At 46.9% G+C, this 23,896-nt stretch overlaps 1 protein-coding gene across 13 annotated transcripts in view; it reads right to left on the bottom strand.

Moving 5' to 3' along the window:
• The window catches only part of TMCC1 (transmembrane and coiled-coil domain family 1), a 166,690-nt gene that overhangs the window by 14,873 nt on the left and 127,921 nt on the right, over nt 1–23,896 (bottom strand). The window contains exon 1 of one of the 13 annotated variants that reach the window (XM_026857845.1): nt 12,264–12,299. The exons of 11 other annotated variants lie outside the window; for them this stretch is intronic. In XM_026857845.1, coding sequence (XP_026713646.1) covers nt 12,264–12,284 — 21 coding nt within the window. In that variant the 5' untranslated portion in view covers nt 12,285–12,299. Of the gene's footprint in view, nt 1–9,180; nt 9,366–12,263; nt 12,300–23,896 lie in introns of those variants that run through there. One more of the 13 variants, XM_026857843.1, reaches the window with a different exon arrangement.

The raw sequence follows: 23,896 nt of genomic DNA, 5'->3' as shown, positions 1-23,896 counted from the left end.
GTGTATAAGAGACAGGCTCCACGCCGTCCCCGCGGTAGGAAAAGCAACCAGACACCCAGAAATCTCATCTGTTCTCTAGAGGGGTTCGGTTGCTGAAAACCACAGGGCACCAGCTTCCAGTCTGTAGAGACTGCAGAAACAGCAACTGCTCCCCTAGGCGGGTTTAGCTGCAGAAACCCGGGGTCTGGTCTGAGGGATGCAGAGTCAGTGCTGAGAACTCCTGTTAACAGCGGGACGGACACTGCCGGGCGTTAGCGCTGCGCAGGGAACAGGCTGTCTCTGAGACCTGGGGACGTGTACCCCGAAGCAGTACACACTCGTTAAGGCACCTCTTCTTGTGACTGGGAATTTCATTAAGATTTTCCAAGGACTGTCACTGATCTGATTTCTTTGTGCGGTCTAGAAGAAACAAGGATCCTGTGTGCACAGGGCAGGCCTGGCCCAAAGCACCAACCAGCTCCACGGGGCACAACTGCGCAGCCCCTCGTCCAGGGACACTGCGCGCAAGAGCACGCGGCTCCATCTGCTGCTTCACCAACTTGCTGTAATCCATGAAGCAGCACAGTGTAGACTTTTTTTATTCAGCACACTGATACAATCTTATTACGCCTCTTAATTGCCTTACAAAACAAGCTGGCTTCTGGAAAAGAACCTTATCAATCCATTTGTAATGATCTGGATCTACTCCAGATCAAGGCATTTTAGTATTAATGGCCAATGAAAAAAAGAAAGATCCACAAATTTGATGCAAATTTTTCAGAAAGTAATTTGAAATAACTCTTCTTCCCCCATAAATAAGTACTTTTGCACTAGACAGTGGTAAAGGTGAGAGCGGGTGGGATTGACCCAGCGTCCCAGAGCCAAGGAGCGGTTGGTCATGTCCGGCTCTCAGCTCCTCCACAGCACAGATTTGCTCTGAGGTGGAATTGGCACGTTTCAGAATGTGCTGCACAGTGTCAGAATGAAGGGGACTTCAACGTCACTTTGCAATGAAGAGTTTCTCTCAGCTTAATTTATTCCCAGTTGGGTCTAATTGGTGTGTGTGTATAATTACTATAAATTACACTAATAGTACACTCCTCTTCCTCTCAGACACAAGTTTTGTGAGAGAAAAATTTTGTAAAAACTTTCTCTTCCCCCCCCCTTTAAACATCAATTGATGCCAGCATCTCCCCTCAGGTTACCTTCCTGTACCTGTGACAGAAAACAAACCAGAAGAGATATAGAAGAATAAGGCATGTAGGGATAATTACTTCATAATTACCAGCTGTGTGGATATTATTCTGGAATAACAAGAAGGGGTCTTTTTCCAATTAAAAAGTGAACGGCTGTACAAAGTGCTATTCTGGAACAGAACTGAGATAATTTAAGTACTTTCTCTGTACTGACAAGGCTTTAGAAAGGAAAGACTCAGCACAAACTGGGTCCCTGGGAAATGCTGGTGACATATTATTGATTTAAGATGACTGGCAATCTGTCCTGAAAAAATGCTAGTAAATTAAATACTGTAATGGTCAACGTGTGTATAAAAATAGGGATTACAATTCAATTAATCTATCTCCCCTGCACTGCAATTTTCCCGTATATTGACTCAGCACAGAGGGAGTGGAGCTGCACAACCTCCCAAGAGGAGACACACTGAAAACACCTCGGCGTCACGCCGTGCCTCGACCGGAATCATGAGACCTTACGCTCTCCTCCCCCTTGAGAGCTTATTGAACCCCCAGCACTGCCAACACCATCCGTTTCCCTCCCGTTCTGCAACACAACAGCTCCTCTAAAGGTGTCTCATCCTTCTTTCAGAACTAGTTCAGCAAACGCATGCACCAGAGTCACTCACCAAGACCACTGGTTTTTCACACAAGCAGGGCAGCTGGCTTAAGCAAGCAGAGTGAGCCTGCTGTAAGGAGATTGCTCAGCTCCTGCTTCCTCCTCCCTTCTTTGGATCTTTAAAGATGTGACAGAAAAACATCACGTTACTTGGAATAAAAGTATATATAGGGCAAGGTGAGACAGGGGAGCCCGGACGGCAGCTCACAGTGCCTAAAATGCCTGGATTAATCAGCTTCCTGGTGACTGAACACCGAGCAGCAGGGAAAACTAATCACAAAAGAATTCAGTTGTTGTTTTGCTTCCTTTCCCCCGCTGTACAGTGATACGAACAGCAACATCCGAGGGACTCACAGCAAGTCCTCAGTTGTAGCCCTCCTGTTGGGAGATGCTGCTGGCACAGCACGGCGGGCCAGCGGGGCCCCCCACGCCAGGCTCAGGCACACAGGTGGGAGCAGAGACCTGCAGTCTCCAGCAACAGAGACAAGTTAGTTCATAAAAAAAATGTCTGTGGTGTCTGACCAGGTTTGGGGTTACAGAGGCTGCGACCCTGCACCCCAACGAGCACCCAGCCTGCGCCCGCATGTCCAGAGACCGCAGGTGGCCCAGGGGCACACGGAGTGTCCTCCCCCCCCGACCCCAGACCGAAGGAGGGCCTGAGCGCTTCCTCTGTGTATTCCCAGCACTGTATTTGTTAGAACATTCACCCAACACTCCCACAGGTTATTACTTTTCACTTCCCTCAAGCCTCCTTACCCTGTCAGCTGGACACAGAGTCATTTACGTCCTGCCCCCATCTGCTGAGCCGTGGCTCTCAGTTCCAAACTGACAAAGTACCTTTATATGAAATTCTTAGGGAGAGGAAACCTGCTGCAAATTAAGGCAAATAAACCAGTGAAAAATAGAAGTGCTTGAGGAAGTTCTCCACAGAAAAAAACCCTAAAACCCCAAAAAAACACCAAAACCAACACAAACCAGTGGGTTTTGAAAATGGACGGCACTACTATAAAAATAGGATCAAAACTGTTTTGGAAAACATTTTACTTCACCAGTTGCTTATAGTTTGCTGCTGAGGGAGAAACCAAATGCCAGGGAATAGGAATTATTTTTCCCTTGCTGCTTTGCTATGAACAATAGCGAGGTGAACAGACCCTGGTGAATTCTCACATTTCCACTGGATTTATTCCTGTATATTTCCCAACATGGAGTACTGTATATTGTTTTTCTCTCTAAAAGAAAAAGATGGCTAACTGCACTAAGTAGAAGATTTAGAGAAAGTCTGTCTCGACAATGTTCAGGATCAAGCCCCTTTAGATCCAAGAAATTCTGTGAGTAGGAAGATACCCATAGCAAAGGGAGCTTGAGATTACTTCAAATGCAGGATTCTGAAATTTAGCTTTGCTTTTCTTGTTTCCATCCCAACATGTTCTTGGCAATATTTATTATTTTGAGGACTCAGAGGCTTAAAGAGACTATCTTTTACAGGTTTCACACAGTGGTGATTTAAAACACTAGCAGACAAACATTCCTTCAACAACCAATGTGTCACATGAAGCAGATTCAGCCTTTTGGATGCTGGTGCAATTTCCACTGAATTAGTAACAACCCCAAATTCACATTAGTTCCACAAGTCCCACTCTTCAAGAAGAGCTGTCTTTTTAAGAGGTATGAAGCTGAGAGCTTGCCAACCTACAGCTGTAGAAAAATCACAACTCTTGGTAGAGGGACAGGGCTGTTAACCTTGGTGTCATTTCTCGTTTGGCCCTGCATTCCTCCTCTCTCTCTCTCTGCTTCTGTACTTGTACAGTGCCAAAAGTATCATTACAGATCTGCATTAAACCATCTCACTGCACGTTTGTATGAAGCCATGCACAGCGTGCCTGTGAGGTACAACGAAGAGGTATTTAAACATCACCAATTACTGTGAGGTACCTTCAATGTATTCAATTAAGCACAATCAAGGGCCAGCAGTCACCTCCCCGCACGACACTGGCAGCACATGACCTTCTGAACACCTGAGTCAAGGTGGTATCAGGCCTCTGTCCCGTGAGCAGACGGTGCGTAGTGTCCCTCCTGGATCACTGCAAAATTTACCCTGAGTCCCAAAGTAAACAAAAAGGTAACACAAATTCCTCTGCCTGACCCCCCTGTGTGAGGCATTAAGGGATTTCTGACCTGCAGCCGAGAGCTTTTCTAATGCTTTGCTTTTGAAGCTGTTGCAGAACCCCAGCCTGGCTGCGGCGGGCAGGGAGCTCTGGAGGTCACCTGCTCCCAGCCTGCTCAGGCCTGGCCACCAAGGGCCAGCGGTCCAGGTTTCTGAGTATCTCCAGGGGCAAAATTTCCACACCCACATCCTGCATTCGTGATGTGTCTGTATTCGAAACTTGGACCTGTAACCCCTTTTGTCTGTCTGCTACTACACTGTCACACATTTGACACTACCAGCTCTTCGGTTCACTGTTTATCTCAAACTGGATGTTTATATCATTGCAAATCCTGTGTAACAGCATAAGGGGGATTTCTGTTCATTCACATCTTGACTAAATACAGACAGGAGTTCCGAATAGTGCTGCACTGAACCACCCCTAGAAACAGAACTGTCCGCTCACATGTGGATTCACCTAAGAATCCACCTCCCACCTTCCCTCAGCAAGTGCCCAGTGCGTGTACGTGCCCCTGCACTATGTAACATCTGCCTTGGCTTTACTGCCAAGAACACAAAAGAAAAAGAACAGGTCCAGCATGATTCCTCATGACGCACGGTGCAGTTACCCTGCAAAATTTTACTGGCCGATTGAGTCTTCAGAACTACAGCAGCTTTGCATCTTAATAGGCCTCCATCTACTTATCCACAGAACTGCTGATCGGCGTTGCCAGCAACTGGCAGCTCAAAGAGCCGTCTCTGCTCTGCTCCTAAATCCAAACCAAAACCAACACTGGCTAAGGAAAGCACACAAACAGATGGACAGCTCAAGGAAGTCTGGCTGTTTGTTTTTCATACTACAGCTCATCCATTAGATTATAACTGGGGCTTCTAAAAGAGATAAACAGCCTTTGCCTGTGCGCAATTAACCCTCAAAGTGGTGGGAAGATAGCCCAGGTTATGGAAAAAAAACACCATGAGAAAACGAAAATGAAAAGTGACCCTGAAAAAAAGACAGGAAAAAATTCCAGTACAATCCTTTTATCTGCCTAAGATAACAGCAAGAGCAGGGAACTTGCTCACAGTAGTCAAACAATCCTGAGTGAGGATTGCTGCACCACGTGTGCACTCAGGTACCCCTGCCAAGGCAGAGCCACACACATGGCCCCCGGCAGTCCCACACGGCCCCCACGTCCTCACTGCGGAGGGGAAGAGGTGGCAGACACCTCCCCAGGGACAGAAGAGCCTGCTGACAACAGGGCAACGTGTTACCATACATCTGAGACCCCCGCGTGCGCTCTGGCATTCCCTTTCTCTGGGGGTGCCAAGCAAGCAGCTCCCTGCCCGACGCCGCGCTGGCACGGCGGACACACAGCATGAACCGCTCCCTGCAGGCCGACCCACACACAGGGAGATGCTTTTATTAAGTTCCCAAACCCAGTTCGCCATAAGGCTCCACAGACTCCACACCGGCAGGACTGCAGGAACTCAACAGGAGGGACAAGTGGCCCGGGACTGCTCGAGCTGGCAGCAGGGCCAAGAGCAGCAAACAGCCAGGTATGGCCCCAGGTCCTCGCACAGCCCCGCGCCCGCAGCCTGGCGGACGGATGGTACAGCCGGCTGCAGGTGGCTCTGAGTCCGAAATGGAGATGCGACTTCATGTGCTACTTCAAGTGTCAAGAAACAGAGCTGAGCTACAAAGCAACCACCTGTATTTTCTTCCTATCTCTCAGCAGCACAAATACCCAAAATAAACCAATATTTCAACTGCAGCAGTTGCGGGGGGCAAGGGATGGTGGAAGATGCTGTTGCCACGTGACATCATACTTGCTGTATCAGGAAGAATTACGTGCAGCATCCGTCACAACCAACCCCACCCGCTTCCCGGGGGAGCTTTGGGAGAGTCAGTCCAGTTCCACCACTGGTCTGGGTGCTCCCCGCAGCGCAGCAGAGCTCACGCTCTCTGCACGGCCCCCCTGCCTGAATCGACCTGCCCGGGGCACCGTGCCCCTCAGGAGGCAAATGCTGTCGCTTACCAAGGGGTTAAGAGGCAGCTGAAGCTACAAAGCTGACCCCCACCTCCCCCACCTGCGCTCAGGCACACGCACCCCTGACCCCGCTGCGCGCTGTCCCCTCGGCAGGATGGAGACATGCAGGACCAGGCACAGCTCTGCCCACGAGTATTTATTTACACCCTGAGGACAGAAGGGGACTGACACAACACAGCTCAACATCTCCCTGAAGATGGTATCTGTGGCCCCTTTCATCGTTATAAAAAACCCAACTGCTGCCAAAGACCTCAGACTTCTGAAATTTTGTTAAAAGATATTTTTGGATGTAAAAGAGTAAGGCTTGGTGGTCCAATTCTGTAATGGTTTTCCAAAGCTACAGACTAGTCAAGAAGAAAATCAGCAGTGCTGGTTGAATAAACAGGGCAGTAACATCAATGTTAAGGGTAAGGCAAGTCCAAGGGAATGAAACAACAATCTGAATGGAAAAATAGGAAAGAACTGAATTATACACAAAGGCTTGCAGGAACTCGATTTTTGAGGTGAAAAAGGATGACACAGCAAAAGATACAGCCAAAATAACATTCACGGCTGTTTATTTTAGCAGCTGCAGATTTTTAATCAAGGGAGGGGACTGCCAATCAGGCCAGAAATTACAATGATAGAGGAGAGGAGAGGAGAGGAGAGGAGAGGAGAGAGGGAAAGGGGTAAAGCTGAACAAAAATGAAGTGTAGGGACTGGGAGGAGAGGGTGGATTTGGAAACAAGCTTTTCTCAGAAAGTGACTATGTAAAATGACAGAGTTGTTTGTTTGATTTTTTAAACTCATTCTCTTTTCCCCAGCATGTCCCTACCACATCCCATCACCTTACAGACAAAATTACTGTTAGCAATTCCCAGAGAGTAGTTTGGGGGGTATTTTTTATGCTTCAAGCTGCTATCTGATAACTACAAATTATTACTGCATTTTACAAATTCATTTGTAGAGAACAGAGTTTAATTTTCAGATTACAAGTTAAATTTGACTTGCAAAGCAATGGAGCAAACTGGGTCTGGAGTTTGGGAGAACAAATGTCTCTGCGTGATCACTGTGGACAGAACAGCCACGCGCAAGGATCTCCCCACCTTTGTCAGGAGATGTTTCTCTGTTTAAGTTTAACGTGCAAGTCATCTCCAGGTATTTGGTCTAAAGGGCTCCTGTATACGAGCACAGCAACTGCACTTCTACACCTACTCCACTTCCTTTTATTTGCTTTTAGTTGCAGTATTTCCTGCAGGTACAACAACAACACAGAGTGTGACTGTAACCAAAATTCATCCTGCAAGCACTTGATCCAATCAACAGTTTATACAAAAAGATAAGTATTTCAAAACAGGAGGATTCATGTTTCCTGTGAACACATTTCTTTGTCATTCCTGTATAGCATTTCTTGACATATTGTTCCCTTATTTACAGCTTTTCCAACATAACACACACATAGTACATCAGCTAATATTACACTTGCCAGAGAGCTGTGCAATCGAGCTGGCTTCAGAAACTCCTGTGCTGTGCAAAGCAGCTCGTTGTTCAGCCCCACCTGCCACAGGGTGCCCCTACAGTTGCACCAGCTAATCCCTAAGATTGCTCCAAGTGGCAAACTCGGCTTGCCAAGGACAAGGAGCAGCGGGTGGGCAAGGGCAGGCACTACAGCACAGGACCACGCACGCTCCCCAGGGCTGCAGCCACACGGCACGTCTGCCCTCAGAAACCCGTGAGGAGAAAACCCTGCGCAGTGGGTCAGAGGAAGGTGCGCTCAAGGGATGGCGAATGCCCAGAGGAGCAAGGCAAGGGGCACTTCTCTAGAAATCCATAGGGATCACTGAGTAACTAAGTGCTGAAATCACTACGTATGCTTGTACAAACCACACAGCCTCACCCAGGACTCCACCTAGAGACAAGTGTCACTGCAGCAGCACCTCCACAAGCCGAGGTGAAAAGCTGCTCCAGTGCGCGGATCCAGGGAGCGCAGAACGCGGAGCCCTGTGCCCACTGCCTCCCTCTCCAGCTCAAGAGGTGATGCACTCGCCTGGCATTACACCTGCCAAGATGCAAAGCATAGAGATCTACCAACCTGGAACACGGAATATAAACAACCCCCTCCCTTCTTACCGCCCCCTCCAGCTCCATCTGTGCTGCCTCAGCTCGGCATTTCTAACCAAGCTGTTCCCAAGAGCCACCTGTGTGTCACTTTTATTAGGAAGACTGATGGATGAATGCAGTGAGCAAAGTGCACGTCCCAGTACAGGAGATCCAGATCCTCCTGAAGGACAATGAGTCCACTGAATAAATGTGATCAGACATAGATGCTTCAAACACAACAGTAACACTAGCCAGTTTTTCAACCATGTCTTTGGCAGATGGTAACAAACCCTAGTGACCATCCATCTACAGCAAAGGCAAATGGAAAAAAAAAAAAAGTCTGGATGCTGTATTTCTTTTTTCTCCTAACATTGGAGCCACAATGCACCGGAGACTGAACTGCAACAGCTCAAAGAGAGGCATCTTCTATTCTGCAGCAGAGATCAGTGTCAGAGACCTTACTGTCTGTCTCCAATTATCCAATATTCAATAAAGGGGGAGAACACATCTTACAACCTGCGAAAGGGCAGTGCCGGGCTAAATGAAACCAAAGAAAAGTACTTATACATTTCTGAAGGTCACCGACTCCATGGAAGCAGTATGCTCTTACTCTTTTTTTACCTGGAAGAAAAATATGATTCTGCAGTTTGTTTACTACTTCCTGAAAATACATTTTGCACAGCTAAATCAGCAGAACAAGTCTCATTTAAAAGGTTATCAATGCAAACATCTCTCTCTGACACCGGGCTGCATTCACTAGCTCCGTCTTTCATTGTATCATACAAACCAAACCCCAAACCAACAAAAACAGAAACCCCAAAAGAGCAACACCACGTTTGATCTTGTTTATAGATTGCAACACTCACTCAGACAGGAGCCTTTTTCATACTTCCCAGCTGCCGAAGTGAAGAGAAGCTATACAAAAAACCAACCACAGAAATCCAACAGCAGCGCCTGGAGGAAAACGCAGCGTTTCAAGGCTGATGCCATAGAACGAGGTCAGGTTCCACCCGAGATTTAAATAAAACAGGCAAATGAGACAACTAACGCTGCTCTAGTGACGCTCCACCATCTTCTCACCTTCACGGGCTCGCAGAAGTCCCTCTCACAGCACACGCAGGTACAGCAGCACCACATGAACATCACCGCCGGGCCATGCGCGGCACTGGGCACTGCTGGGCACCCTCCCACAGCGCCTGCCCGGCCGCGGGCCCCGGCCGCTCGCTGCACACGCGGGGCCCCTCTGCCAGCCCAGCATGGCCACGCGGGCTCCTCCCGGCCTGCCCAGGCAGACCCGTGCCCGCGCTCCCACCTGGGCACCAATCCTGCAGCCCAGCCCCTGCTTCAGGCGCAGGCGAGGGCCAGGGCTGTGAGATTTAAAGCTACAGGGCTTCCCTGCTGCCTGCAGCACACCACGCTATTTTTAAAACTGCACCTTTGAGCCAGAAAAATTATAGAGGATGACAGGCAGCCACAGCGGGAGCAGATCAATAGAATCGAGGCGCCACGGGTGCTCCCCAGCACGCTCACAGCAACGGACTCGGCAGCGAGATTCAAACCGAATTAAAACAGGTTCAAAGATGTGCAGTAGAACATAAATCCACCTATAAACTATACACTCTATTTATCGCACCACTGAAACACTGCTTTTTAAAAATCACTAAATAAAATTCTCAGAAGATTAACATGCTCTCCCGGAAGGTTGAAACTGTAATTAGAAAGTAATTGTCACAGCAAGGACTCAAGTACAAAACAGAGCCAGCAACAGCATTTTAACCACAGCTGATGAAACCACCATCTCTTAACCACTACCCACCACCTCCCTGTCAAGGAAAGGTTGGCTTACTGTTATATTTAGAAGATGTAAAGCAAAGATTCATCACCCTGTTTGTGACAGCTCTGACCCACAGTACCTTACGCCACCAAGCCCTGCTCCTGCAGAGTCATTTTGAACAAGCTCCTCTCACTTCATGGCTTCTTCTCCCCTCGCTCTGTCTCCTGCTATTTCCTGTTTGTACAACTATTACCGCTTACTAGGATGGAGAGAGATGAGCACAAAGCCAAGACTATATAAGCTAAGTTTGAGATCTTCAGAACCATTAATTCAGAGCATGCAAGGTGCTCCCAAGGCTAAAACACCAGGAACTGCCAAAACCGTCCCAATTAAAGTGGGCTTTTAATTCCCTGCAGGGTTAGCCACACAGCGTGCTTGCGGCCAGCGTGGATACGGGGACATAACCCCCATGTTTTCTTTCTGTCCGTCCCTTGGAGCCAGACGACTCTTGAAGGCTCTGACAGACATTACAGTGGTTTGGGGTGGGGGTTAAACCATTCTCTTAATTTGCAGTAATGCACAGGTACTGTGAAGAAATTCTGCACTGAAATGTTAATCCATAAAATATAAATTTCTGCAATAACAGAGGAGAAAACTCTTGCCTGACTCAAAACATGGGCAATATGGAAGAAAATATTATTAAGAGCAAAATTCAGTTTTCATTAGGAAAGAAGAGATAAAAGAGGAATTAAAACCTGAAAATGTGTTCTGTAGGAACCAGGGTTAGAGAAAAAACAGCTAAAAACTCCATTGTCTTAAATTATACTGGTATGTCAGGTGGCATTTCTGGAAAGAGCAAGTCTACTGTAAGGGGCATTTAGAACAGGAATTGAGAATGAAAACATTACATAAAAAAAGGACAATAAAGTCTGATTCATGCAGAGACAAGCCATGCTGGTGTGGAGATACCGAACGGTACATCCACAAAAGCATTTTGTGACGTTAGAGGACACGCAGGACAAGGGGAGAAGGGGGAGGAAGAAGGAAGGCGGCAGCCCAAGCGGTACATGGTGCAATTCTGCAGCGGGGCTGCACCCGGCCACCAACCTGTGACCGCTTGGCACCAGCCTGGTACAGGTGTGGGCTCTGCAGCCCAGAGCCGAGTGTCCAACAAGCACCGGCGCCGCAGTACTGGAACGGCTGCTCCTGACCCCGTCTTGTGAGGGGCTGCTCCAACACCTGTCCCATCGCCCGCCCCAGCAACACCTGCCCCAGCAACACCTGCCCCAGCGCCCCTGTGCAGCGTGTCTGCGGGTGAGGCGTGGCTCAGTGAGCGCTGCTGCAGGGGCCGGGGCAGCAACAGGCGCAGGACACCAGTGAACGAAAACAAGGGAAATTTGCCTGTTGCTATACATTGCAACGCAGTGCCATGAAAATGATTGCAAAGACCAGAAATTAGAGGAAATCTAATTCAACTGACATTTATATTGCCACTTCTCTGCGAGTATTCTCAGGGTTAAATGGTAAGAGGGTCTCCAAGAACTGATTACCTCACAGCAATATTAGACATGGAGATTCTCCGATCACGAGAGCACGGCTCTACTCAGCCTGGCAAAGCTGCTGTGAAAGCTTTTACAGAGAAACGCTGGTGTAGTCACGGACCTACACCAACTGAGGATCCCACCCCAACTCTGCAAAATCTTTGACATCAGCCAGACATCCTGGGCACGCAGAAGAGTTTTACAACAATGCACTGCACTGCATTGCACAATGCTGCACGCCTGCCAGATAACTTCTGACTTTATCAGCTGTGCTCCAGACCAACTAGGAGCAAGAATGAGGCCAAAAGGCACCCACCCTGTCGCAAGAGTCTAGTGAGAAATGTCCACTAAAAAAACTGGAAACTGTCTGGGCTAAATACAGAAACTGAAACAATCTCTATACTTCTGCAAGTTCAGGGCACACTCTAAAATTAGAATTGTGATCTAACACAATGACAAGACATTAAGAAAAAAAAAAGGGTCATAATTCACTTTTTCAAGGAACTGTTTTACATTTTTATGGCAGATTTCACTCGCGAAAACAGTATCTATACTGAGAAGCCTCTAGATTTCTATGACCTTTCATCTATTGGTGATGGCACACCCCATCTAACAGAGGAGAAGGAAAGGGAGGTGAATTCCTTGTACAGAATGTCATCAGCCTTATTCAGGAAGCAGTTTATGTTGGGTACAACCCAGCTTGATTCACAGCAATTCTACTATTCAGATAGAGCATTTTGCCACATAACGCAACAAATGAATCCATAAAAATATGCTCATCATTCTACTTAATATAATCATACAGCCTTCATGAGCTTTCCAGAGCAATGAAATCAAAACCAACCTACCAGGCTGAATATCACCTCCATTAAGAGCAACGAGTTTCCCCCCTTGTCAGAGAGGAACGCACACTCTTCGTTAAGTTCTGTTCCATCCCACAGCGCGGCAACAGAGCCCTGATGTTACCAGCTGTTAAAAGTAGACTTCTGTTCCCAGGAAGAAATAGAAACATCGTAAAAAGAGCACCGACAGTGACTCTTCCATGCATACGAAATTCAAACCACTGTGGCAGGTGGCAGCCTGGCAGCGAGCCTGTGCAGGTCTTGGTGCCGCAGCGACGCCCGCGTGCGGCTGCCCTCGCCTCGGTTCTCTCGCTGCCCCGGTCGCGGGACCGCCACAGCCAGCGAGGGGATGGAGCCTCAGTAACGCCGGGGGCCACAGACGCTCCCAGATGTCCAAGCCGAGAACACGAAAAGCCTCGTAAATGGAGCCAGTGCTGAGGGGGCAGGGAGGGGCCGGGCCCTTCGCCGCTCCGGCCGTCTCCCTGCACCTCCCCACTGCGTGGCAGTGAGGGACCTGAGTGACGGGCAGCTTGTTTCTCTTCTATGGCATTTCCTTCCTGAAATTACTTAGTAAAACTGGAGAGAGGAGGGATGGGGGGGACACGCAAATGAGCTTTCATACAGCTTAAAAACTTACGGAGATTAGATGCTCATATGACCCCTATAACAAGACGAGAACTCTTTCCAAGACCCATTAAAACCAGAAACTTTTGGGAAAACATACAGCAGGAGCTAGGTCCATGTATTGGGGGAAAATCTGAATGCTGCCAAGTATTAAGTAATGAGAAAGACGAATCAAGAGAGTGAGAAACTAGGGGAAAATTCAAGAACTGAGTTGTGATCTTTCCTTCCTTATGCCGTTCCCTAAAGTGGAGTTCCTTGGGCTGTGGAGAAAAGGCGACCTCTGCGCCCTCCTCCTCATCTAGAGCTTTTCATACCTGAACTGCCTTTTCTGAACACCTGAGGTGCACGTACCACTGATGGGAAGAGAAGCCAGTGTTAGCCAGCTCCTCACCGCAACAATGGAACAGTACGCTCTGCATCAGTGGAACTGGGAAATGAGGACACAAACGTAACAGTTACAGGAAGACAAAACCCTGAAACTGCAATGGCAGAGGAGTCCGAACAGGCAAACTATAATTACCAGAAAAAAATGGGCCAGCGCCATAGCAGGACATCCCTGATTTGTCTCCAAGTCCTCAAGAGACACAAGGAGCCAAGAGCTCAGGCCTGGGGCTGCGCACAGTGGGGGCTGCCCCTGCCCCCCAGACCCACCCCGGGGGCTCCCCCCGCAGCACTGACCCACCCCAGGGGAGCCCAGCGCGGCACCACGTGTGCCCCTTCAAAGAGAAACAGCAGACCCACAGTTTGCTAGTTCATGTGAAATAGGTGACTTTGTCCTGTCGAGCTTGGGACGTTGCTGTCCCTAAAGCTTTCCAGTTCAGATTTCTGAACTCCTTTACTCGCTCTGCGACCACTGGAATACCGGGTACAACTGATGCACAGCAGGTAAGTGGGAAAAACAAGGAGGTGCTCAAACCCTGCGTGCTAGTGCTCAAACTCGACCCTTCCCAGAGCTTGCTCGGGCACAGCCTTCTCCTGCAGCAGGAACTGCACCGCTCCATGTAATACAAAGCGACGTAAAATCAGAGAGGAACATGGGAGAAATGGAAGCAGAGCCCCAAATTCAGCAAATACAAACCAGAAGCTGCAGTAATCTGTGGCAAAGTAAAATTTTTGTTGTCATTGTTGTGTTTTGTTTTCTTTTTTAATCCAGTATTGAAAGTAGTCATTAAGATCCTGGGTTTGGAATACCTGTTCAGACAGAGGCTTTATACTCGTACAGGTCCTGCTCCCAGAGGCTCAGAGAGGATGACTAAGAGGCCAACCTAGTGCCTGCACACAGCACTTCAGTAACAGGAGAATAAGGCAGAGTATCAGCCCCTTTCACTCTCTCTTTCTGGGTACAGGAAAACTGAAAGGCTCAGGAAATCAAGATCTGCGTTGAACCTTCCGAATGAGCTTCTCCAAGGGAAGGACAGAGGGCAGGAGGAAGGGAGGAGAGTCGGAATGCCAAGCAAGTGGTATGAACCGAATTACAAGGCAGCAAACTGTGAGCACTTGGTATCAGCACATCAAATCACATGTATTAGGTTAAACATCTAGAGATATCACCTGACCAACATCATAAATGGGGAGGGGGAATCTGACTCAGCCTTCCCTCATGCCCAAACTATTTCATCTCTTCCTCTGCATCAAATGCAGACAAAACCGATCACAAACATCAGAAGACTCACAGGTGATGGACTCTTTCAACCCTGTGTAGACACAAATGCAGGGCAAACACACTCAAGAAAAACTACACGTGTACCTGTCTGCTTCCACATATGCAAAGGCTCCTGCAGCACTTCTGCCTTTTTACACATCTGGAGATTTTTCACACTTCCAAATGCAGTTACAAAGAGGGAAAACGTTAAGTGAATTGTGCCAGGGAAAAATGTCCCCCTCCAACTGTCCTCGAAGGGGGCACTTCAACAAGAGTACAGCCCACATGTTATGAATGTTAGTCATAAAAAGCCAGCTGAGGAACCTGTTTCTGTCACTGTGTCACTCCCAATAGTTTAAAGACTAAAACTTCAGAGAATCTCTTCGAATATAAGCATCAATCAGCCATTTACATATGCACGATGCAGCTTCGGTCCTCCCCTCCAAGGGAAGTGGAATTACAGAGCTGGCAGGATCCAAGGGCAGAGGCACCCGCAGGTGGGCACTGCAGGAAGGCAAGGCAAGGCAAGGCTGCGGCACCCAGAGCGTCCCACCACGGACCCCCCAACGCCAGCGGCCGGGCCGGCGCAGGGCAAGGGTGTGCGTAAGGATGGGCAGACAGATGGATGGATGCACAGGAACGAAGGAAGGGAAGTGTGTGCACACAAGCACATGTATGAGGAGAAGGAAGGAAGGAAGGAAGGGGAGAAGCAAAGGAAAAATGGCTTATTAATACCTTAGGACAGAAGGACTGGCTTGGCAGCCAGCACATTTAAACAAGAATTACACCCAGCAGCTTATGCCTGGATGTGTATGTTGGGTTTCCATTTTCTTAACTCTTGATAGTCACAGGAGCGACAGGTTTTAAATTAATTTCTTCATCATGTACTTTCTGTGCCTGACTAAATCTGTGGTTGTATATTTTAGGTACTTTTTCATATCCAACTAAACAGTATTTATCAGAACACCCGTGAACTGTACAGTGCATGCTTTAGTTTTATCCACTTGCAACTGTAAAACAGTAAAATCATTGCAAACATTGTCACAGTTTTCAAATTAATCATCTATATTGTGTAGTGTGGTTTTCCTGCCAGTTCAACTAAAGATTTACGTGTCAGCAACTAAGCACAGAGCACACGGACTAAAAACAAAGCTCATGAAATCAGCTAATGTTGCCAGAGTTCAAGTGGGACTGCACACTCAACATCAGTCAACTCATTTTCAGGACTTCAGAAAGAAAACATTCTTCCTAAAGTCCAAAGAATTTGTAATTCTCCTGATCTGCTTGAAATGTAACAGGCTCAGCTTTCTTCTAACTGAACTAGGAAATCCCCCCATGACAAATCCAAAACGACTGCATTTTTACAGAAGGGTACAAACCACCTGCTTTACAGCGTACTTAAAGATCACTTTGGCTCCAGAGGACTCTGTTTAGACAGACAGCAGGGAGGAAGACACTCAAGCAGTTCAACTCCTTAACCAAAACACAGGCTGCCTAGAAACATGGATCTTCAGGAACCACTCTGCACCTCTTAGTAACACTGCAAACCTTATTCCTGATACGGCACCTGAATCCATCAACAAAAAATGTCATCCTCCCCCCCTTCCCATTAGCTTGTTCCTGAAGAAAGGTTCATTTCTGTGGCTTTTTCTAAGTCAAGGTAAATGGGATCCTTAACGCTGGGAGCTGCAATAGACACACGACTCATCTCTTTAGAACGCTTCACCTCAGTTTGGGAAGTGCTGCATGACACAGTGACAAACAGCAAGGCTTTCCTCTCCTGCCTCGCAGCCTCTGCGATGGCTGTCAGCAGCTGGGGTGGCATCACTGCCCACTCGCAGGTCCCAGTTCTCCGAGTACAGTTTCCCTTGCACCTGGGGTAAAGGGATCTCCGCCACACTGAAAAAATACGGAAGAGGAAAGAAAAATAGGAAAGAGAAAGGGACCTTACTTGTGCTCAATACTACTTCTGGACCCACAAACAGGTATTTTCTCTCAGGAAAAGAAGCCTCTCTCCTAAACTTTTTTAAAGCTACTGCCTTCAGGGGAAGGAGGATCCCCCTTAAAAAACCACTGACTTCAAAATCTTATTTGTCAGACAATAAACGATGTCTTTAACATAAAATGGCACAATGATAGTTTGCAGTGAAGGTTTAAAATGGGCCACACTCCCTACTATTTCTCTTCACAGCTGGTAAAGCACTAAGCCTTCAGGTAAAGATCTCAGAAAGGCAACTGCTGACAATACATGCTGAAAATACGATCTGATAAGCCATTTCAGCTCAGGTTTTGTGCCTGTTTTGCAGCTGCTGACAACTTTACAAGCAGTTCGAGCAGAACAAGGATCTCTCTTGGTAGGAGGTATTGATGAATTCCACTGTCTCAGTGCAGATGGAGAACCATGAAATCAGACTTTGGCAAGTAGTCGGAGGAACTAATGGAGTTTCAAAATAATTTTATTTAAATATGTAGTTGAATCTTTGCATCTGTTTCTGCAATATGTGATATTAAATATTTAAGAGCTCTCAAAGAACTGGATGTTCACTTCTAAGTTTTGTCCAGATATAGTTAATTGGTTATAGTGAACTCTGAATTTGTAACTTACTAAATTTCCACAGAACCCCTGTAAAGAACAACATTTACTAATGAGATTTATATCCTCTAAATTTACCAATCCATACTAACAGGATGTCAGAGTATCTACACAGATAATTAATTTACAATATTTTGCTTAAGTAAACAGGTGGAGAACTTGGATGACTTGCTATCATAAAGTCTTAAAATGAACACAGATTACTGAAAACTCAAAGCCACAAGATTTGCCTTTATTGACTGGAACTTTATATAGCCAGTGAAGAGTTAATAATCAAACATTACTCGTGGATCAATAATCTCAGTGATAAGGGGCATCTTGCATAAGACTTTCTGGTCACTATGTGGTGATTACTAAGTTTCTGCACAGCTGCAAGACCTACTCACAGATATCTGAGCTTGATCCACACTAACCCCCCAGCCTGGGAAGGGCCCCCCTGTCCCCTGCTCACCACCCAGGGACGGGGGCTAAAGCCACCTTAACGTTCTTGCTGGCATCTACAAATTACAAAACCGTGTGTGATGGTAAAAGCGGCAATAACCTAATGGTATAAGGTACCATTTGGATCAGAAGCACTTTAAGCTAATGCATTATTTAACATTTACCTTCTAATTTAAGCTCCTAGATTTCAAAGTCATGGCACAGGACTGGAGTTCCCCTCCTCTGTACGTACCCACTGCATAAAGTCAGTTTTGGCTATATTTGTCTTTTTTAGATTTCACTCTGCACAGGACTTGCTTTCCTTGTTACTGTTGGTAGTTTCTTGCCTCAGTTTTAACCCCCATAAGAAAAACAGCCCTTCCTTTCCCCACACACATTTCTATAAGTGTACAAAATGTTTCTACTGGCACTTAATGAGAGAGCAAAAGGTTAGTCCATAAACATTGCATCCTGCAGCGTGATGTGCAGCGCGGCCGTACTGACGGTGCTTTTCATAACCCATTTATCTCTCCATACCAAGACGCTGAACCTCGAGGGAGAGCCCACGGCTGGCTGCGATGGAAGGGGCAGCTCAGCACTGAGGCGCTACTGAGTGACAACCCACAGCCAGAGCTGTTATTGGCCAGTACACGGCTCCGTGAACTAGGGCAGAGAGTAAACTTGTGTACCGACAGGCAGCTCATCCTTCAGGAGGCCACCAACACCAAAGACATTTCCCAAGGGCATTCACCTGATACTGCTGCACCAAATCAACTTTCCCACAGGAACGATGAGAGAAACCTGGCTACTGCCTGGCAAATTGCTACGAGACCAGCTCTGAATGCATGGTTAAGATGATGTCTACTCAGAAAAGTACTTCTCAATGTTTATAACCTAGTGTGGAGAGACTTTTAAGGGGTTTTGCTGAGCTTGTCTATTCCAGCTATTCATGCAGTGATCCAAACCCAGAGTTCAGGCCAGTCTGTCCGTGCTCTGCACACAGAGCTATGGAGGAGGCCTTCGACACCCTTTCGGAGAGGGAAGAAGCTCACCCGATCTCAGCCTTTGTTCCTTTTGATTTTCCCAGGTACTGGAAAAACTGACAAATCCAGGATGACTGCCTGCACCTCAGCGCAGAACCAGCAGCTGGGGGGTTCACTGACTGCTGTGGCTTCACGGCCATCTGGGACACACCACGCTTCCAGCCAGGGGAAAGCAAGGGGAAAAGAGAATCAAACTTCAGCAGAGCTGGGACTCACAGCACGAAGGGGCCGCTCTGGGCCTGAGTGCTTCCTCTGCCAGCTGCTGGGGGACAACAGCAAGGGACAGGCCTTCAGAGAGAAGGCGGCTCTGGAATACAGGGGCTCCGTTCCCCTCAAACAAGGGTGTGGGATCAGAATGGAGATGCCTTCAGTGTCCCAACACTACACGCTTCTCAGTTATTACTTTTTCCTATTGTGACCTTATGGCTGATAGCAGGTAACAACAATCCTCTTGAGGCAGCTAGAGCTGCTGGCGTGGTGTCCACTGCCTGTCTGTGAGGTACGACCCCGATGGCAGGAGGCAGACCCTCGCAGCACCGCTCCCCGCAGCAGTGGTGCACACGCCGGAGATGCTCCGGCTGAGCCTGGGGCACTGCGCGGCCGGCAGCTCCCAGCCCCGGGACACCGCCACTGGAGAAGCTTCTGGAGGCCGGCCTGGCCCCGGGCTCACCAGCACACACAACCCTTCCGCTGCCACACCCACAACTAGAAAAATCCTGAAACAGTGAACGTTGGCACGTTACACCGCTAAGGTACAAGTCTTCCTACTGGGAAATAAAACCCACAGAAACCCGTACCCCTTTAGGATATTGCTTAGAATTTGACTGTAAACCTGCGGGTGTGTATCGGCACAATTATTTTTGCTCTGGTATAATCAATGGCCAACCATCACAGGCCACCATCCCGGGGAGACGACGTGCCCCGCTGAGCACGGCAGGTCCTGTCTGCCCCCGGCACTGCTGCAGGCACTGAGCCACGCAGGTAAACACGGCCCCACAACAAACCTGGTGACATTCCTGCTCACCTCTGACTGCTACATTTGATCATCAGCTGCCATCAGCTCCAAGCTCTGGGGCACTGTCCCTTGATGGAGGTGAATGAGGGGACGTGGGAAGATGCGCCGAGCTCCCGAGACCTGACACAGTGGGTCTGTTCAGGACAGATAAGGGAGGCAGCTGCTGGCACCCACTGTCATTTTTTGGCGTAATGCTCTATCCTAGCTGATAGAGTTGAGATAGATAGATAGATAGATAGATAGATAGAGCTCTGACCAGCGCTGCAGAGTTTAACACTCTGAACCACTCCTCTGCTTATTCAAGTCTACAGAACTTGTATCCTTGCCACAAGCCACAAAAATTTCCTCATAACAGATTCATTTCTGTTTTCCACTTCTCATCTTCCTTTGTTAGGTACAAATTTATTTCTTTGTATTTTTGTTAGGTACAATGGTCCAACACCTGCAGCTGTGTGAGCCATCTCCTGTCTCGCCGGCCGCACCAAGAGTGACACTTGCCCAGCAGTAACCATCAGGCTGTGCCTGCAAGCAGGAGGTGTGTCTCCAGGACTACTCCTTCTCTCACCAGGAGGTGACAGCAGACCAGGCCTGAAGCACCTGGCTGCTGACAGGAAACAGCTCGGTTCTGAGGGCACCTTACGCTGCTATTCCCGGCCTCCAAGAAACCACCAGAGGCTGCCACTAGCGTCCCCCAGGCACCACGGGGCACAGGGCAGGGAAGGGTGTCTGCAGTGTCATCCACCCTGGGCACACCTACTTGCACAGCTCTGCTTTTCACCAAATGTAAAATCTGAGCATTCACAGTCCAGTTCCAATTTTTGACACAGCCTAAGATGTAATATACCTGATTAGTAAATGGGTGATGGTCTTTAAACAGGTTTAGGGGTTTTTTTAAAAATAAACAATGAATTGGTTAACCTGTTAGAAATCTGCATATAAAAACCTATCTTCCTTCTTCCTGATGTGGTAAAATACAAAATAAAGACTTTTAGCATACTATGCAACATTGCTCTGGCTCAGCAGAAACCACAACCAAGGCAAAATGCCCGGTCTGCATAAAGGATTAAGTTTACCAATAAAGCTGCAACCTAAAAACTGCACAGTGATGAAATGGAAAATTTCCAAGTAGGCTTGGTGTTTCATTTCTCATCACCGCTGGCATGGACATCATCACACTGTCCGATACAAGTCTAACTGATAGAGAAAACACCCACCCCACCAAAACACACTTCTTTTAGTCTTAACACTCTGCCTTCCCCAGTAACAACCTGGAAGGGCAAACAGCTGTGGCTGAAATCGCTTTCATTTCCTTTAAACAAAATTTCACTTGTCACCTTTCAGTTTTACTGCATATCTATGTATCAAATGGATTATTTTTGGTTATCACTGTCAAAGATTTTTGAACTACCAAACTTCACCCACTCATACTTTCTTCTTATTAAAATACTGGAAAAGAACAAAGAAAACCCCCACATCCCACAAAAAGTATCTTCTCATTTTTCGGCAACTGTCTTGGTGGTTTAGTTTTTAGCATGGAGTGGCCGAACTTCCCTAAAGTGTCAGGAGTGAGCCCATACTGACAGGTGAGCTGCTGTGTGTTAGTCACAGGATTTGAAAACGTAAGTTGTCTTGGCCACTGCAATTGCGAGGCAGGATGCATCTGCCTGAACATAATGGCTGTAGATCAAGATTTAAGGTTTTGTTCCTACCTTGCAAAGAGCAAGTGCAATAAGTACATGCCATGATGGGTTCCTACAGCATAGCTGACATAGGCTAATTCATTAACTCATTAATATATCAGGTCTTCCATTCATTCAAATGGCTTGGATACTCTGAATTTGACAGCTTTCCTCTCAGCTCAAAAGTGAAAGATAAACTCAGAAGATGCTTCTTGATTTCTAAAGGAACTTCATGTCCACAGTCCTTTACTTCCTCCAAAAAGCAGTATGTTTTCCTTTTTCTTTCTTTTTGTTTGCTTCTGAATGCTCTTCTGCCATGAAAGCAGGCAAAAGTCACAATATGACTGAAAATTGGAAACTATATTTGGAACTTGCAGAACCTCCCCAAAAATCCTAAAACCAGAAAAACCAGTGAAACTCTCGGACAGCAACATACAAAATTCATCAAGTCCATCTACCAGATTTGCATAATATGATTTATGAAGTAAACTCTTAAATTACATTGTTAGAACTAATAATGTGACAGGACTGTGTTGCGGAGGAAAGCAGATTCCTCACGAGCCGTATGTGAGATGTGAATACTTTCCAGAGAAGGCTCCTTTATTCCAGAATACAAAACCAAGACACAAACACAAACCATGAGGAGGGCCACTGACCACATGGACAAATTCAGACAAAAGAAAAGGCTGCTGCTCTTGCAGGTTTCAGAGCGAACACTGAACACAAGAATTCCGCTTCTGTGCGCACTCTGTGTTCGTGAAGTGCAAGAGGCTGCCGAAGGCAGTGGCTGGCACACAACAATCCCTATTTGTTCCTTTCTTTAAAGAACAAAATAATAATTTGAGCAACTTAATTGATTGATCAATCCGAAAGTCACAAGCTCTGATAATCTTTGCTCATGGTGATCCTATCCAGAAGCTTATGAAACCACCAGGCCCCTGTATGTGGCCAGAGCGCTCACAAGGATCAAACGCCCTCGAGATGTGCGTGAGCTCAACTCACAGACAGAAAGCAGGAGATTCTGTCCTTCCCACAGTCTATAGAGGCAGGTGGCTATCACAGAAACTCGCATTTGTGTTTGAGTATTTTCAGGTTATATTTGTCTTCTCCATCAACCTCCAATTAGCATCCCCTTTCTTTCCAAATGAATACTGGGCTATAGCACATGTGACCTCAAATCCAAACCGATGTGTTATTGATGGTGAAGACACGGCTGAATTGATACTGTCTCTGGAATCGAGTTCTTCATAAAGCAGGAAGCATTTGCTTTTGCATTTCTCTTTAATTTATTTGATTAAAAATCTTTTACTACTACAGACTGCTCAGGAAGATACCACTGTCTCTAACCTTTTCTCACTGGTTTGTCTCCCATATTTCACCCATTGCCAGTACTGACTTTTGGTGTTGCTTCACGCACTCGGACACCTTACGAATGTGTTGTTTCTACATCTGCTGTTTTAGACAATGTTCATCTTTTAGAAGCTCTCTATCTAGTGCTAGTCTCGAGAGCATCTCTACCTTCACCCTTACAGTCAAAAACCGTGAGAAATATCCCTTGAACCCACTGTACCACATCTTCAGAACCCACTGCACCATGTCCTCATCGAGAAGCTTCACCCTCGGCTCAGTCTTGCTCCTTCTGAAAGCCTGATCTGCCCGCGGCTTCCCCTCTGCACTTCTGCAGATTTTCAAAACCCCAGTTCCTAATAGGAAAGCCCTGCCCAGCCCAAAGCCCAGCCAGCCTCTAGGAAGCGGAGCTGCCAGGAACACCCCAAGTGCTTCTGCTGCCTCGCCTGAGGCCCATCCCCACTGGCCCAAGCCCTTCTCAGATGGCTATCTCCTGCTTCCTGACGCTCCAGCCACACGTTCCAGACACTCCACTTTGGATTCATTTCAGTTCTTTTCTCCCAAATGTCAAGCCTGCAATGTGAAGGTTGCTTATTAGTGCTTTTCTGTCTCTGGATCCTCCTCTTCGCCTGCTGCCCTCTCATTGCTTTAAGACTTGTGATGTTTGTTTGTTTAAGATTTCATTTGGGTTATGATCATCTCTTCAGCTGTTTCACAGTACAGGAAAATCCGACTAGCAATTAAATTGTTCAGGATATGACCCTAGTTCTGTAAAAAAATGAACTGCTGTTTGTCCTGGCTATTTTAGCAGCTATCTTCTCTGGGTTAATGATAACAATGAAGCTTCCAATTCATAATATCCTGCTAATTTAATAGTTTGGTTAATGTGAGGAAGTTGCAGCATCCTGAATAGCAACGACAAATTATCCTGAACAGTAAGTCACTGTCCTGGGTCAATACTTCTTAGTGGCCTTGGTGAAAGTATAACGTCAAAGCAGTATTAAAAAAAAAAAAAAGAAAAAAGAAAACCACAATAAAATAAACAATGCAGAAAAACCCAAACACCCTCTATTCTGTTTTACAAAAAAAGAAACCCCCACAATTCAAAATTGTTTTCAAGAACAAATACGTAATTCTTCCTTGCAGATAAACTACAAAAAAGTTTTAAAAATATGTACCACTGTGCTATTTTTTCCATTGACAGCTTATAAAAGAACACACATAACATGTCCCTTCCGCTACAAAAAAAAAAAAAAAAAAATAAAAAAAAAAAAAA

This window comes from Athene cunicularia (assembly GCF_003259725.1).
Source record: "Athene cunicularia isolate RWA chromosome 12 unlocalized genomic scaffold, athCun1 chr12_part1, whole genome shotgun sequence".
Lineage (NCBI taxonomy): Eukaryota > Metazoa > Chordata > Aves > Strigiformes > Strigidae > Athene > Athene cunicularia.
This window is presented reverse-complemented; position numbering and strand designations above follow the sequence as displayed.